The 15,352-nt window shown below is 41.2% G+C and overlaps 1 protein-coding gene across 1 annotated transcript; it reads left to right on the top strand.

The window, feature by feature from the left end:
* The first annotated feature begins 10,110 nt into the window (after positions 1–10,110).
* LOC146853764 (olfactory receptor 5F1-like) lies at positions 10,111–11,070 on the top strand. The gene has a single exon (XM_085650877.1). It carries the CDS (start codon positions 10,111–10,113, stop codon positions 11,068–11,070), a length of 960 nt encoding a protein of 319 aa, XP_085507003.1.
* Positions 11,071–15,352: the final 4,282 nt, after the last annotated feature.

Raw genomic sequence — 15,352 nt, 5'->3', positions numbered from 1 at the left:
CTGGTAAAAACAATTGCTGAAGGGGTCTCATTGTTGATAAAATAATTAATTAACTCAAATGAATCTAATACAATATCACCTGCACTGTCCCCTTGTCATCAGGTTCATCAAGATCCATCACACGATCCACAACCAGCTTCCTCTCTTCCTTTGGTAAGCAATGTTCACTCACCAATTTGCCCGTGGCTAATAACAAGCACTCAACATTCAATAGATAATATTAACATCACTCCTTTAAATACCAACCTTGATGAGGATCATAGTTAATACACCCTGGACTTTACCCCTGACTATGGGTCCGATTTACAAAGTCTAACTTTACGACTTTCGGTATTCACAAAGGCATTTTCGAGTAGTAAAGTTAGACTTTTGTCACAGTTTAAAGTAATGTATGGTCTTAAGTTTAACTGAGCGACCACATTTCTAGTCTCAGTTAAACTTAAGACCAAAACTTGAGTTGAACTGAGACAAAAGTCTAACTGTACTACTCGCAAATGCCTTTGTGAATACCAAAAGTCTTAAAGTTAGTATTTCGGCTCAGTTTACCCTTGTGAATCGGGCCCTATGTGTCTCAAGGTCCTCATAAAATCTTAAGTCAACAAAGTATATTGAAATTAATAACTTGTATCCTGGAGCTCCAACACATTGTCATACCAAACTTAATTAGCGTGAAGTTTCTTCAGGAGCATATGGAGAAAGCTGAGTTTACGTGGACATCGGAAGGAATAACACAAACAATTCTATTCAAGAAAGATGAACTAGCTGACTAAAGGATACTTATATCATCCCCAATCAAACCAAAATACCTATGCGTATTGCAATGTGCTAACAGGAAGAAGAATCAAACTCCTGATTTATCTCAAGTAATGGTTCAAATGATTTCTTATGGCATAGGAGTTTGAATATGCATATATTGAAGGACATGGCCACAGGATGCCAGGAGATTACGGCCAAATCCTTAGCAGGTGAAATAAATCATGCCACAAAAACAATGCAGCATACCAAGCTGATTAGTAGATATGCAGGTTGCACCAAATACTGAGTCCAAAATTTGTTCCTGGAGTATCGCTGACTTAGAACTTCATTTAGCTTCCAATGGCACGGATTTTGCTGCATTTCTCTTCAAACATCATATAACATGCCTTCAGAAAACATGGCACGCTAATCCAATTTCAATGCCAGATTTTCATATCTATGCAATCAGTGCAACCAATAGTAAGATGGTCAGACCTGATGACTTTGATTGATTTTCAAGCCCCTTATTGCCGCTTTAGCAGCAGTTTCCTGCCGCTAAAGCGGCGATAATGGTATTGTTGTTCTTGATAATATGGCCCCAAGTTTTTAGGGATATCCTGAAGGAAGCTTCAGATTGGATGAGACGAAGTTGGCTGGGGAGTGAATTCCATGCTTTTGCCCCTAGGACAGTCACTGATCTACCTCCTCTAGTTTTAAGTTTGAGGGAGGCAGGTTTTAAGAGATTGCCTGAGGTTGATTTAATAGTGAATGAAGTGATATAGGGCAATTATCTAGATCTTAGGTACAAGGGTCCAGTGTCGCCGAAAGCTCTAAAAGTGATGACAAGTATCTTAAATAGCATTCTTTTGTGTATAGGTAACCAATGCAACAGTTTTAAAGCTGCTGATGCAGAGGAGCGGCGTAGCAACCTGAGTACCAGACGGGCTGCTGTGTGTTGAACGGGCTAAAGGTTTTTTTAAGATAGTTTTATTAGTGCCTGCATAGAGGCTATTGCAGTAGTCCAGCCTAGAAGTTATTAAAGTTTCTGTAATAGTCTTTCTTGCTGTGACTGGGAGAAGTTCAGACCTCAGAACAGTGGTATTATGTATAGGTGTTATGGCGCCACTAAGAAGAATCACACAGCAAATCTCACTATCTCAAGTTCCTATGACGGGGCTGTAAGGTGTGGAGAACCACCAACCTCCACAGAAGAAAGCCTCAGCTAACAGGAAATAGAAATCACTCCCCAGCACACGTCTATTAAAGATAAGGTTTCCCAGTTTAGCTAACAAACACAGTTGACAATGTATAACAAATTAAGACACAGATATGATCCTCTCTTTCTTCTTTAGTATTTATTCACGTATGCCTTCACAACAGCTTCCAACAGCCAACACGTGTTTCGTCGCGAAAGGGGACATGGTCCCGTGACTTCCTCAAGGCTGTATAAGTATAAACATACAAACAAAGGCCATTGTATTCAATCCAAGCACAACTAGTTTGGATAGTCATAATAGAAAGTATGTACGCACAGTTGCCAGTACACTGTATAACCATGCACAAGGTGGACATTCCTTACATAGAAAATGCCTCAAAACATCACAAAGTTAAAAGTGAAAACCAAAAGAAAATACAAGTAGTATTTCAATGAAATACGGGCTATAACTCAAACAGGATGAAGAAGAAGAAAGGGTAGTACTGTGAAAAGAAAACCAAAGTGCAACATTTAAGCCCACTAATGACATATCATACACATCGTGCAAGACCAAGGCATAACGGAGTGTAAAACCAGGTCAAATTTCCGTTTATGAAAAACATAACATGACGTGTACACCAGTCTCTCCAAAGTGTCTACTGTGAATGGAATAACGTAGAAGAGCTAGTAAAACACCCCCCAATACCATGTATACATTTTATATAAATACCTAATTCTTCTGTGTAAAATCCTCTGTAAATCAAAAGGGGAAAAGGGGGAAATATTCATGCTCAAAATACTAGCCCTCCCTCTAGATCAACATAAAAATCCCCCATCGTTAATCTAATCGATACCTACTTAATCTGTGGTGATACTTCCGGACAACAATGGGTTTCTGTATAGGCGGCGTCAATCACAAAAGCTCCTATTATGTTCTCAAAACTTCTCAGTCTGGCCGGTATTCACAGCGCTGTGAAAAATTGTGTGTCCATGATTAAAATGACCTTCTCCTATTAATTGACACACTATGTCTGTCATCTCATACGTAACAATGTCCCATCATATCTAGTTAGAGACCTGGCCATATGTGTCTTGGGACACATTCCGTTAACAAAAGCAACTCACTTCTCATTCAGTCATAACTTGTGTGCTCACGATTATGTTACCCAAGTCTAATAGTATCCACAGTATATCTATCCTTCCATATATAATGATGTACCATCATATCTCTTTGGAGAACATGCTAATGGTATCTGGGAATCAGTGCCGTAAGGTAAAGATGATTACTAATCACTAAGTCATAATTTATTCACCATTCGTCTCCCCGTACCCACACATATAAAGTCGATCAAATTCATCCTTATGTTACAGCCATGCTCTGAACGCTTCCACTAGCCTTACCCTCCGTGTTCTATGGAAACCCTCGTTCGCTACATACAACCATATACACTTCCAAAGTTCACTCGTTGTCCCTTACCTTAGTATTTTGCCTCCACAAACTTCACCCGACAGCGCCAACCATGTAAACCGAGTACGGCAACATAAAACACACTACCTTCTGGCTGCCTTTAAGCTGGAAGAGAAACACCCGATGACGTCAGTGACTGAGACCAAAGCGTCTCCTTCACTTCATTGGCATAGAAAGCGAACTGAAAATCTCCCTGCCATAGTCGGCCGTTATGCAGTGTACAGTTCCCAAGTCAGTCGGCACTGGGCCACATCAGTCCAAAATTAGCATTTCCAAAGTAATCTTTTGGTCTAAAATAGCACGACTTGCTAACCCGTTTTGAGATGACTCATTTATATCGTGTAAACACTCATATTTATCAGGTTTCACATTACTCTCGTGGTTGAGATGTTATTGAAATGTTAACACCAGTGAAAGTTTAAAAGTGCCGATTTTAAATGTGCTGGTTCGAATGGGTCTATTCATTATAGTAAGGTTAACTTCAATCTCTCCATCCATTGAGGTCAGTACAGTGGTGAAATCATAATAAAGTCAAATATAATACTCATAATGAAAGCAAATTACAAAATTCTAAAGGAAGGTTGTTACACAAAATATTCACATACGGTTTGTAGAGACATCAATATGTTAGATGAAAACGTGACATTATGGTGCCGATTCCAATCCTGTAAAACCCGGTTACGAATGGTCGTACGGAGCGTATTCTCTGTACAAATCGTACCCGGGAAATCCACCTTACAAACCAGCAAGTACGATTCGTACAGAAATACCATTTCCGTATGAATCGTACAAAACTACGTACGGCTAAAAAATACCAACTATTCTGATCCCGGACAGCGCGAACGCGACGTCCCTACGGATTTAGGCAGCGTTGTACGGACCAGCAAGTACGATTTGTACCTACAGCACTCCGTAGGGCTCTTTTTTTACGGGAGCCAAAAACTGCCGGAAAAGCTAAGTACACTGCGATGCACGATGAAAAGGGGGCCCGGTACGCGATGTACACGCCATCAACCACATCGTACGTGTCATCATGTACGGTGTGTACCCCAACATTGCATATGTTCGGTGCGTACATACACGCTGTTGGGGTACGTACCGTACATAGGCCAAGAGTGCGTATGTACGGTGCATATGTCTGGAGCCTCCCCCCACCCCACCTGCGTATGTCCGCACCGTACCCCAGGCGTACCCCAATCCTCACGTATGTACGGGCCGGACAGACATCGCATATGTACGGGCCGTACATATGTGAGGATCGGGGTACGCCTGGGGTACGGTGTGGACATACGCGAGGGGGGGCGTACGACTCGTACCCCGGGCACAAGTTTACCCGGGATACGAGTCGTACAAAGTTCGCTCCGTACGGGACGTTTTCCATACGCTTCTGTATTCGAAACGCCGGTACGGATCAGACTTGTGCGCTCGGACTTCAGTTTTACGAATCATACGTAAAACTGTCCGGGTACGTCTCGTAGACCTTTTACCGATACGATTCGTATGTGTTTTTACCTACGAATCGTACTTCACCGATTGGACGGGACTTGTACGATTCGTACGTAAAAAAACACAGATACAAGTCGTACAGGAAAATAATTTCCAGGATCGGAATCGGCACCTATATCTAATCTGAAATGTAAAACTTTGGTCAGATGGTAATCTACTTCGTGTAATGACCAGAGATACCAGTGTAGCTATCATTCATGCATTTCTTTATCGAAAATTCCTATCTGCATAGGAAGTAATGTAGTTCCTGATCGATGTTCAAACCACACTCTGTAATCCGCAATCTCAATATCCAGTAGGCTTCTTTTCTGCGTAGTACCAATTCTCTGTTGCCACCCCTAGGGTGTCTAGGTATGTGGTCTATTCCATAGAATTCAAAATGCTTGTTAGTGGTCTGTGCAGGACATATCGACATATGGGCAGCCAAAGGGTATCTCATATCACCCTGTTTGACTGCCCGAATATGTTCCCCAATTCTCTCACGTAGTGTTCTGATAGTGCTGCCAATGTATCTTTTTCTACACCTACATTCAATGGCGTAGACAACAAATTTCGTAAGACAGTTTATGTTCGTCGTAATCTCATATGTTCTACCACCTGGACCTTGGAATTCTGTTTTTTTTACATAGGCCCATTTACACGCTGTGCAATGTCCACAACCAAAGAAACCCCTAGTGTATTTGTTCATCCAATTCTCCTTAGTCTCTAGTGTGGTATAGCTAGGGCTTAGAATGTTCCTCTGTGAAAGTCCTTGTCTGTAGGAGATGTTGGGTTTGTCTGTAATGTAATCACTAAGGGATCTGTCAGCCCTTAGTAAGTGCCAGTGTTTGTACAAGTTACGTCTCAGCACCCCTGACCAGTTGTTGTATCCCGTGACCATTCACATTGTGTCCTCACCCCGTGTTGGTGGTGTCTTCTCTCTCAGTGTGTCCTCTCGTTTGATTCAGTCTATTCTCTGCTCCGCTTTTTTCAATGTCTTTCTATCATACCCCCTGTTCTTAAATATCGTCAGAATTCCCTTTTACATTTCTCAAAGTCTGTGTCAAAGCTACAGTTGAGTCTGACCCTGACAAGTTCTCCATAGGGAATTGAACGTATTTGGTGGGGGGGATGTGCACTAGAAGCATGGAGTAGTGAGTTGCAAGATGGTTCTTTTCGAAATAGTTTACTATGTATGCAGTTATCTCTCACATAGAATTCTACATCCAGAAAAGAAATGTTGAATTTACTCTGTTCAAAAGTAAAATGAATATTAAATTCATTTTCGTTCAGATGTTCAATGGAATCAGGCAGTTTGGTCTGGGTGCCTGTCCATATCATAAAGCAGTCGTCTATATACCTCCCCCAATACAGTATGGAGTCATTCCATTTGGAGCCCACTGGGCCCCAGATTCTCATCACCTCGAACCAACCCATGAAGAGGTTGGCATACGAGGAAGAACATCTGGAGCCCATCGCAACTCCTTGTTTCTGCCTGTACCATTTCTCTTGGAACAAGAATACGTTGTTGTCCAGTATTAACTCTACCATCTCCATCAGCATTTCAGTGTGATTTCAGGCGCTAGCAGATCTGCTATTCAGCATTTTTCTGATAGCCACCAATCCTGCCTCTCTCCTCATGTTATGTTTTTCATAAACGGAAAATTGATCTGGTTTTACACTCCGTTACGCCTTGGTCTTGCACGATGTGTGTGATATGTCATTAGCGGGCTTAAATGTTGCACTTTGGTTTTCTTTTCACAGGACAACCCTTTCTTCCTCTTCATCCTCTTTGGGTTATAGTCCGTATTTTATTGAAATACTACTTGTGTTTGCTTTTGGTTTTCACTTTTAACTTTGTGATGTTTTGAGGCATTTTCTACGTAAGGAATGTCCACCTTGTGCATGATTATACAGTGTACTGGCAAAAGTGCATACATGCTTTCTATTATGACTATACAAACTAGTTGTGCTTGAATTGAATACAATGGCCTTTTTTTGTATGTTTATACTTATACATCCTTGAGGAAGTCGCGGGACTATATCCCCTTGCGCGACGAAACAAGTGTTGGCTTTTGGAAGCTGTTGTGAAGGCCTAAATGCTAAAGAAGAGAGGATCATATTTGTGTCTTAATTTGTTATACATTGTCAACTGTGTTTGTTAGCTAAACTGGGAAACCTTATCTTTAATAGATGTGTGCTGGGGAGTGGCTGTGAGAAATTCAAAAAACATTTTCAGGGATTTAATCAACTGAAAACACTTCCCTGCCACTGATAGAACTTGTGGACAAGAAGATAGGGAGGAATCAAATTTTACTCCATGATTGTTTGCCACCTCCACCGTGTTGGGTAGCGGAGGGGTATTAATTGGCCACCAGTGACTGGGGGTAAAAGTGTTGGCTTTGCCTAAGAGCATAATTTCAGTCTTTTCCGAATTGCACTTCAAGTGATTCTGCTTCATCCGATGGAAGACCTCTGTGAGACAATGCTGGAAGTTTACTTCAGCATTGGTAGATTGTTTATCTAATGTTAGAATCAGCTGAGTGTCATCTGCATATGATGTGATATTGATGTTGAATGATGATATCAGTTCTATAAGTGTGGCCATATAGATATTGAACAGTATTGAACTCAATATAGATCCCTGCGGGACACCTATCTGTAGAGGTTTCATGGCTGACTGATACGGTCCGATCACGGTTACTTGCTGACGGCCTGTCAGAAATGACTTAAGCCAGGCCAAAGCCAAGTGTAAGAAATGCCACACGTGCTGAGGCGATGTAGCAAGAAACCATGGGGGTATCAAATGCAGCTGATAGATATAACAAAATCAGAACTGCATTTTTCACTTCGTCCAGGGCGGATTTAAGGCTTTCTGCAGTATGTAAAAGAGATGATTCTGTGGAGTCTAATGGCCTAAAGCCTGATTGATTTGGAGATAGGGTGTTTGTGTTTGTGGTTTCTAAAAATGTCGTAAGTTGACTATTGACTATTCTTTAGGTAATTTTACTGAGACAGGGTAGTAGGGCGATGGGTCGGAGGTTAGAGAGGCTGGTAGGATCCACCAACTGTTTTTTCTGGAGGGGCTTGACCGCCATGATTTTCCAGTCTGAGGGTACCTTTGCTTCTGAAAGTGATGCATTGACTGTACTATTTATGAATGGGTTTACCGTGTCCACAATGGCATGAAGGACTTTAGGGGGCAGGGGTCAAAGTGGGATTCTGATTTACAGGAGAGGACAGTTTGGTGGGATTGTTCCATATTAATCCTTTGAAATGAATGTAGGTAGTGTGTTTTATTCTGAGTTTTAGACGTAGGGTTAGTGGTGTGGGAGTTACTTTCTTAAAGTCAGCATGAATGTTTTGAATTTTCTGTTCCATGAAGTCTGCTATTTGATTACAGAGAGGCTGTGAGGGAGGGATTTCTCGTTCGAGTGCTTTAGGATGCATGAAGGATTTCACTATTTTAAAGTTAGTTTTTTGGCCAGAGTCGGCAGAGGCAAGTACTTTGGAATAGTACACTTTCTTCTCTAATCTGATTAGGCAATGGAAGGTTTTTGGGGCTAGCTTAAACTGAGAAAGATATTCTGATTTATAGTTCCTTCACCATCGGCGGTCGAGCTGTCTACATTGAAGATGTTGATCTATCAATATTTGTGTAAACCAAGGGGAGTAGGTTTATATGATGGGGTTCTTCCTTTTTAAGGTGACTGGGGGAGCTAGGGTACTGCAGAGTAGGGACATCCAAGACTTCACTGGACCTATTAGTGATTGGTGGTGTTATTACTAGCTGAAGGTGAATACCCCCACCTACTAATAATCTACTTTCATACATTATGATTTAGAAGTTCAATAAGTTGAATGATTTACAGGTGAATTGTGATAACAACAACGTCATGTGATTGGGGAGGAACAGAAGTTCTCTAAGACTGATAATAAACCCTTAGTGGTAGTAGGCTTCTATAACTGCTTGGGCATAATAATAGATGAAAAATGTATATATGAAGATATCACCTAATCAATAAGCGGATAAAAGCAGAATTAATTACTCTGAAGAAATACTTTCAAACAAATGGTGGGCAGGCCATTTTACCATCTAGTTTAGTTTTAGCTATAGTTAATTTAGTTATAGCTCACCTTAACTTCACTACTGTTGAGACATGCAGGACTGGTTTTAAATTATGTGTGCGATTGCATCAACATCAATGAACATTTGATGAAACAGTTCATTTGTAATGAGCTACAGTTATCATGCAACTGTTCTTCAAACCTGAATATTGCGGTGATTGAGGGTAGGTTGTTCTGATTGTGGCGATCAGAACAATCTACACCTTCTGCAGGAGCTTTCAAGAATGCCACGGATGGTTAGTAAAGACTTCATATGGAATTGTTTGAAGGCCAAATTATGGTAGACTTATTTGACTTGTTTACAGTTATATATGTTTTCCGATCTCACCATGGATACTTATTCGGATACATCCCAAATTTATCTATTGGGAACTCTAAATTCAGGGTGCAAACTTAAGTTTTTTAGATTCCGACTTTTATATATACCAATAGCTCAATTTCAAGGTTGTTGAAATAAGTATTATTCACTAAAACTGCTGCCTTTGTGTCTACAAAGACAAATCTTTGGCACATATCATATGTATATGTAAAATGTTTCTGTGTCTTGGGAAAACATATCTAAGATTTGACTTCATTAAAGAAAACAGCAGAACATTGTAAGAAGCAAATAAATACTGCTTCACCACGAAAGACTATCAATGCATTGGGAATATAGTAAAGTGTTTAGACTTTGTTTATTAATATGTTGGCTAGTGGATCAAACTTGTTTTTAACTGTACCATTATTGTAGGTTATTGATTGAAATCATTGAAGTGGGTTTTTAATCTGTAACGGCTTCTAGGTACTAAAGTTGGTTTTAGATTTGATATTGACATTTTTTATGATTGTAATTGATATTTCAATATATTTATAAAATAAATATTTCATTCCATTTCAGAATGCTAATCAGAAAATAGTACCCAGCAGTAAAGTAATAATGGCTTTAAAACTGCAACTGTCTGTTGTTTTCTAAATGGAAGGATACTCATGATCCTATGCAGAACATCTTTGTGTGATTCAACAAAAAAGTCATTAGATTTTGCGAAGGGTGATGTTTAACATACTACAGAACAATACTGTAATGTATATGTTTCTGTTCCAGGAAAATCAATGATGTGAGATGGAGAGGAAGAATCACACCAGTGTTTCAGAGTTTGTACTCTTGGGGATCACCAGTCAGTCACACTTACAAATCCCACTGTTTTTGCTGTTCCTTTTCATCTATTCAATGACCCTACTATGGAACACTGTGATCTTTCTGACTATTTGGTTCTCCACCAGCCTTCATACCCCTATGTACTTCTTCATCAGCAGCCTGTCCTTCCTGGATATCTGCTTCTCCTCAGCAGCCACCCCTAAGATGCTAGCTGATTTCCTGACAAAAAGGAAGGTCATCTCTTTCTTGGGTTGTGCCTTCCAGGTCTATTTTTTTTGTGCACTTGGCAGCACTGTGAACTTCCTCTTTGCTGTCATGGCCCTTGACCGCTATTTTGCCATCTGCAACCCACTGCTATACCTGTCTGTAATGAACCATAGGGTTTGTGTTCTGCTTGTAACTAGTGCATACGCAGCTGGCTTCGTACACTCACTCTTTGAGACTTGTATCACCTTCCGTCTGTCCTTCTGTGCCTCCAATACCATCCAACACTTTGTCTGTGACATTCCACCACTGCTCGAGCTCTCATGCACTGACACAACCATCAACACACTGGTGCTCTCTATCTTTGGTGCAATCAACTTCATGTTTTCTCTCCTTGTCATCTTAATTTCATATGGCTACATTATAGCCACGGTTCTGAGGATCAACTCTACTTCAGGGAGAAAAAAGGCATTCTCAACCTGCGCTTCACATCTCACAGCTGTGACACTTGCCTATGCAACGGTTTCCTATGTGTACATATGGCCAAGCACATCCATCGATCAAAAGAGTGTGGCCACAATATTTTACACAATGGTAATCCCCATGCTGAACCCCATTATTTACAGTCTGAGGAACAAGGACATAAAAACAGCTCTCAGTAATATTGTTTATCTAAAACTTTTTCCCAGTATTTGTTTTCAATGTAATCAGTTTAATTAGCTAGTAAAATTACTTTTTTTGATGGTGAACAGAGGACTGTGTCTGTAAGAGATGGGAGAACCCACATAATAGTGGACATTTACTCAGACCAGACATAAGAATTTCATTTTTAGCTTTTCTTAAGACTTTAGTGGTCTGCATGAAATGAGTGTATGTACTATGTTCAACTCTAAGTTAGCATATTGGCATTTCATTAAGTAACATCTACATGAGACCGCAAATGCATTATGTACATATTGAGGTCACCATTCACAAAGGAATAGTGTCATAGATGTAAGCTTTTTAACACATTGAACTTTGTATGCCTAACAGGAATTCATGTAGGGATTGCTGCTGGCATAAATGCTTTTATAAGTGCAGATTTCTCAACTATGAGTCCCACTGAAGCAGTAGGGAGAAGGGCATGGTTTGCCTTTGAAGTTTAAAACACCAAAAAACATATGCATTTGAGGGCATTCCCAATCTCCTCTCCATACCATTTCAATTGCAGTTGACATGACTCCCATTCCAAGTTTGGAAGGAAAAAGGATCACACTCACTTTTTGTGGGGCTAATTGGGCAGGGATTTCTCCAAGGGGAAAACTGCCCTATGTTTCTTTTGGGTCTCTAATTAAGCCCTGGCAGATGAAGGTGGTTATAGATTTTTGAGAGGTGGCGTATTGTATGAACTCAACTATATGCAATGCTGCTATTATACAATAAGCACATACATGCATATTTATATTTCTGGGGACACAGGCCCTCATTTAAAATTTGGTAGAGAGGGAGAACTGATGTAAATTGGTCGTGCTTCTTCTCACTTAATTCTGGGTTCTCCCACTCTATTTAGAGTTGTGGGAGGCTACAAAAGCAGAGTAGCCACTGTGTAAATCACTGATCATTGTGTCCTATGGAGTGTAGGACAGCCATCACTTATTTTCTCTCCCTATGTCCACCACGTGAGGAATAGTGGATATGGGCAGGGAAAATTCATAATGAACCCCACACGCAGAATGATGCTCTTAGAGCATGAGGCCATTTTGTCTTAGTTCACAGAAAAATCAGTCCCACATATCACCCCTTAATAAAAACAAATATCAACTTTGTTTCTATCAAATGTATCTCTGTCAAAGAAAAAAAAACAATAGAAGTGAAAAAGTGTTGCAGAAAAGGGAGTACATGTACATTCACAAAAGGGAAACTGGAACCAACAAAAACACATGGACTGCCATACAGAAGCACTGGATTACATGAAATATACAAGTCATGGAACCCAGATCCGCATGAGACGAACACTGGACACAGCAACACATTTTTTTTTGAATAGATGTACTTTGCCAACAACACTTGCTATAATTATCCTTGCTCAGAAACAGTTCTATTTCCAATAACTACTTTTGATAGACTGCTTTCGAGAAAGCAATTTGTTCAAATCAGTGGCGGCTGGTGTCAGGGCTGAGTGGCGAGGCGGCAGAAGGGGAGGTCGGGGAGGATGATGGTCTACACAGAAAATAAAAGTACCTTACCATCAGCCAGCCGCATCGTGCTCTTCTGTTCCTCTGCAGACAGGCTCCCACAATTATCTAGGGCCAATCCTGACGCTGCGCTCAGCATCATGAAAGCAGCATCAGGATTGGCCTGAGCGCCCTCGATTTGTGCTCCCAGGGAGACTGGGAGCCTCTGCCCGCAGTCTCCAACCGGGAAATGCAGCTCGGTGGCAGGCCTGTCCGGAAGAAGGAACTGGTGAGGAGGTGGAGGATAGGAGAAAAAAAAATAACTTACCTGATCACCGCTGCCTCTGCCGTCCGCTCCATCGCTCTCTTCCTGCTTCTGTGACAGGGTCCCAGGCTGCACTGCGGCCAACCCTGACGCTGCATGTAAGCAGCATAAGGATTGACCTGAGCGCCATGACTTCACACTCCAATGCAGAATGGGAGCTTGTGCCTGATTTCTCCAGCCCCAGCAATACTGCTAGGGCTGGAAAAAGCTTGACAGCTCATGAGGCTTTGGCCGGCCTGTAATGGCCAGCCAAACCCTCATGCGTCGAGAAGTGACATGGGAGTGCACAATCACTCCTCCGCCGGTGTCATCCCCCTTTAACTGCTCCCAGGATTCATCAGAGTCCAGAGGGCAGAACCAGGAAGATTAAAATAAAACAATAATAAAATGGGCTTAAAACTCGTTTTATCATTGTTTTATTTGCGGGTAGTGCAGGGGGGGGTGACGCTCATCTGCCCTAATGGAGGGGCCATAGGTGGACACCTTCAGTGCGCATGTTGGTTTGGCCGTCTTGAGATGGCCAGCCAAACACACATGCACACTGAAGGCAGTGCACACTACTCCCCCTCAGTGCCCATCCACCCTGATCCCGCCCCCAATGCTTGGCACATGCAGAAGAAAAATAAATCAAAAATAAAACAGGTTTAAACCTGTTTCATTATCGTTTCATTTTTCTAGTTTTGAGGATGTTGGTGTGGGGAGGCGATGTTCCTCCGCCATAGCGGAGGGGCTGCCACTGCCTCAAATGGGGTTAATATGTGGCAGCTAATAATGTGCTTGTAGGTGAGACTGTCACATGCTTAGAAGCACAGCATAAATCACTATTCACTATATCACACCTCTACCATGTCGAGTAAAGTTTATATATTACTTTCTGATAATTATTTATCAGCATAACTATAATTAGTATAACTGTGCTAGGTCAACCTCAGCCTATCACTGTTGCTCATATACTTGACCATAGAATATTGAGTAAGTGCAATGGAAATTGAGATCACCACCTATCACCCTCTTTTCTCACAAATACCACCTTTGACCCTGATGCTGATCAGGAAAAATGTATGAGAGGCAGAATATTGGAGGCAGAAATCCAATTGTTGAGATTAGGTTACTGCTGAAATGAAACTGACACTTTATTCTTTATTAATGAATTCAGCTGATAATATTGACATTGCTAAATGAATTTGATCTTAATCTTAAATTTGAGAAAGTCAAAGAAAGACCTAATTCCATTAATGGAAACTTCTTCTGAAATACTCTGATAGACAACAAGATTCTTTGAGAAATCGGATTATTGTTGAATTGTGGAACTGGGTTCCACCTTTTTGCAAATAAGTCCCAGTTTTTGAAACCTATCTCTCTCTATTTTTTTCCAACAGAAAATATACAGCCATAAGCAATGTTGTGCACCATTAAAGAAAACATTCAGAGCTATATTTTCAACCCAGCCGCTGAGATAGTAGCATCAATGACAAATATATGTTCACCTTAAAGGATATCTCCTTTGGCTGGCCATTTGCAAAGAGATAAAACACTCAGAAGCAGCAAGCCAGCTGGGAAATCCCGATTTAGAGTTTGGCAGATGGAACCTTGGTGATAGAGGATTTGACATCCACCACCACACCTTTATTCTGTCTTCCAAATTTATAATTCTGCCATCTGGCAGCAAACTCTATGGTTTTGGCTAAACCACTCTCATGGCCTTTCATGCAAAGTCATTTAAATGGTTGGTGTGCGTCCATCATTGGTGATGCCATCTTATACCAAACTGTTTAAAGTTTTCACTTTTCCAAAAACAAACTCCCACTTTGTTTTTGGACAAGTGAGACTAATGGCCCTGACACCATGGGAATTTTCTCCAATGGTGTGTGAGTAATTTATAATGTTTTTACTGTCCCTCTCCACCAGGATAGTGTTGGCGGTGATGTACAGTAAAAATAAGCCATCTGCCTGCCCACTTTAAATAGGGAGGACAGTCGGATGACTTTGCCTTCGATGGCCCCTACAAACAGAGTAAATTTGACTCCATCAGAGTAAACCTGTTGGTCTGTCAGACTCAAAATTAGGTGAGAGGACTGAGAGTTTGGTGGTTAGGGTACTCCTTCCTCGATGCAATAGAGTACCCTGTTCACCATCCTCTAAATTGGGCCCTTATTCTTTGACAGATGGAGATCAAAAATCCATTCAGTTTTGGCCCTCGCTCCAGGGTCACCCCTAAATATTTTGCCTCTACCCTCCACTCTTTGCTGAAGCCTTTGGACTCTGTGCACTTTACCACTGCTAAACACTGCTAAAGGGCTTGTGCTCTCTTCTTAAAACAGGTAAGAATTGGCTTATCCAATTGGCATACCTAATTTCCTTGTAAAGTCCCTGGTAAAGAGGAACTACATGTGCCCAAGGCCAGTAAACTAAAGTATACTAGTGAGTCTGCAGCACTGATTGTGCCACCCACATAAGTAGCCCTTTAAACATGTCTTGAGCCTGCATTACAGAGCCTGTGTGTGCAGTATGGGGTTTACCGCCA

This window comes from Triturus cristatus, chromosome 4_1, assembly GCF_964204655.1.
Source record: "Triturus cristatus chromosome 4_1, aTriCri1.1, whole genome shotgun sequence".
NCBI classification, from domain to species: Eukaryota; Metazoa; Chordata; class Amphibia; order Caudata; family Salamandridae; genus Triturus; species Triturus cristatus.
This window is presented reverse-complemented; position numbering and strand designations above follow the sequence as displayed.

Excerpts from the sequence above, each read along its gene's own strand:
- LOC146853764 (XM_085650877.1), top strand. The coding sequence starts at position 10,111 with ATGGAGAGGAAGAATCACACCAGTGTTTCAGAGTTTGTACTCTTGGGG.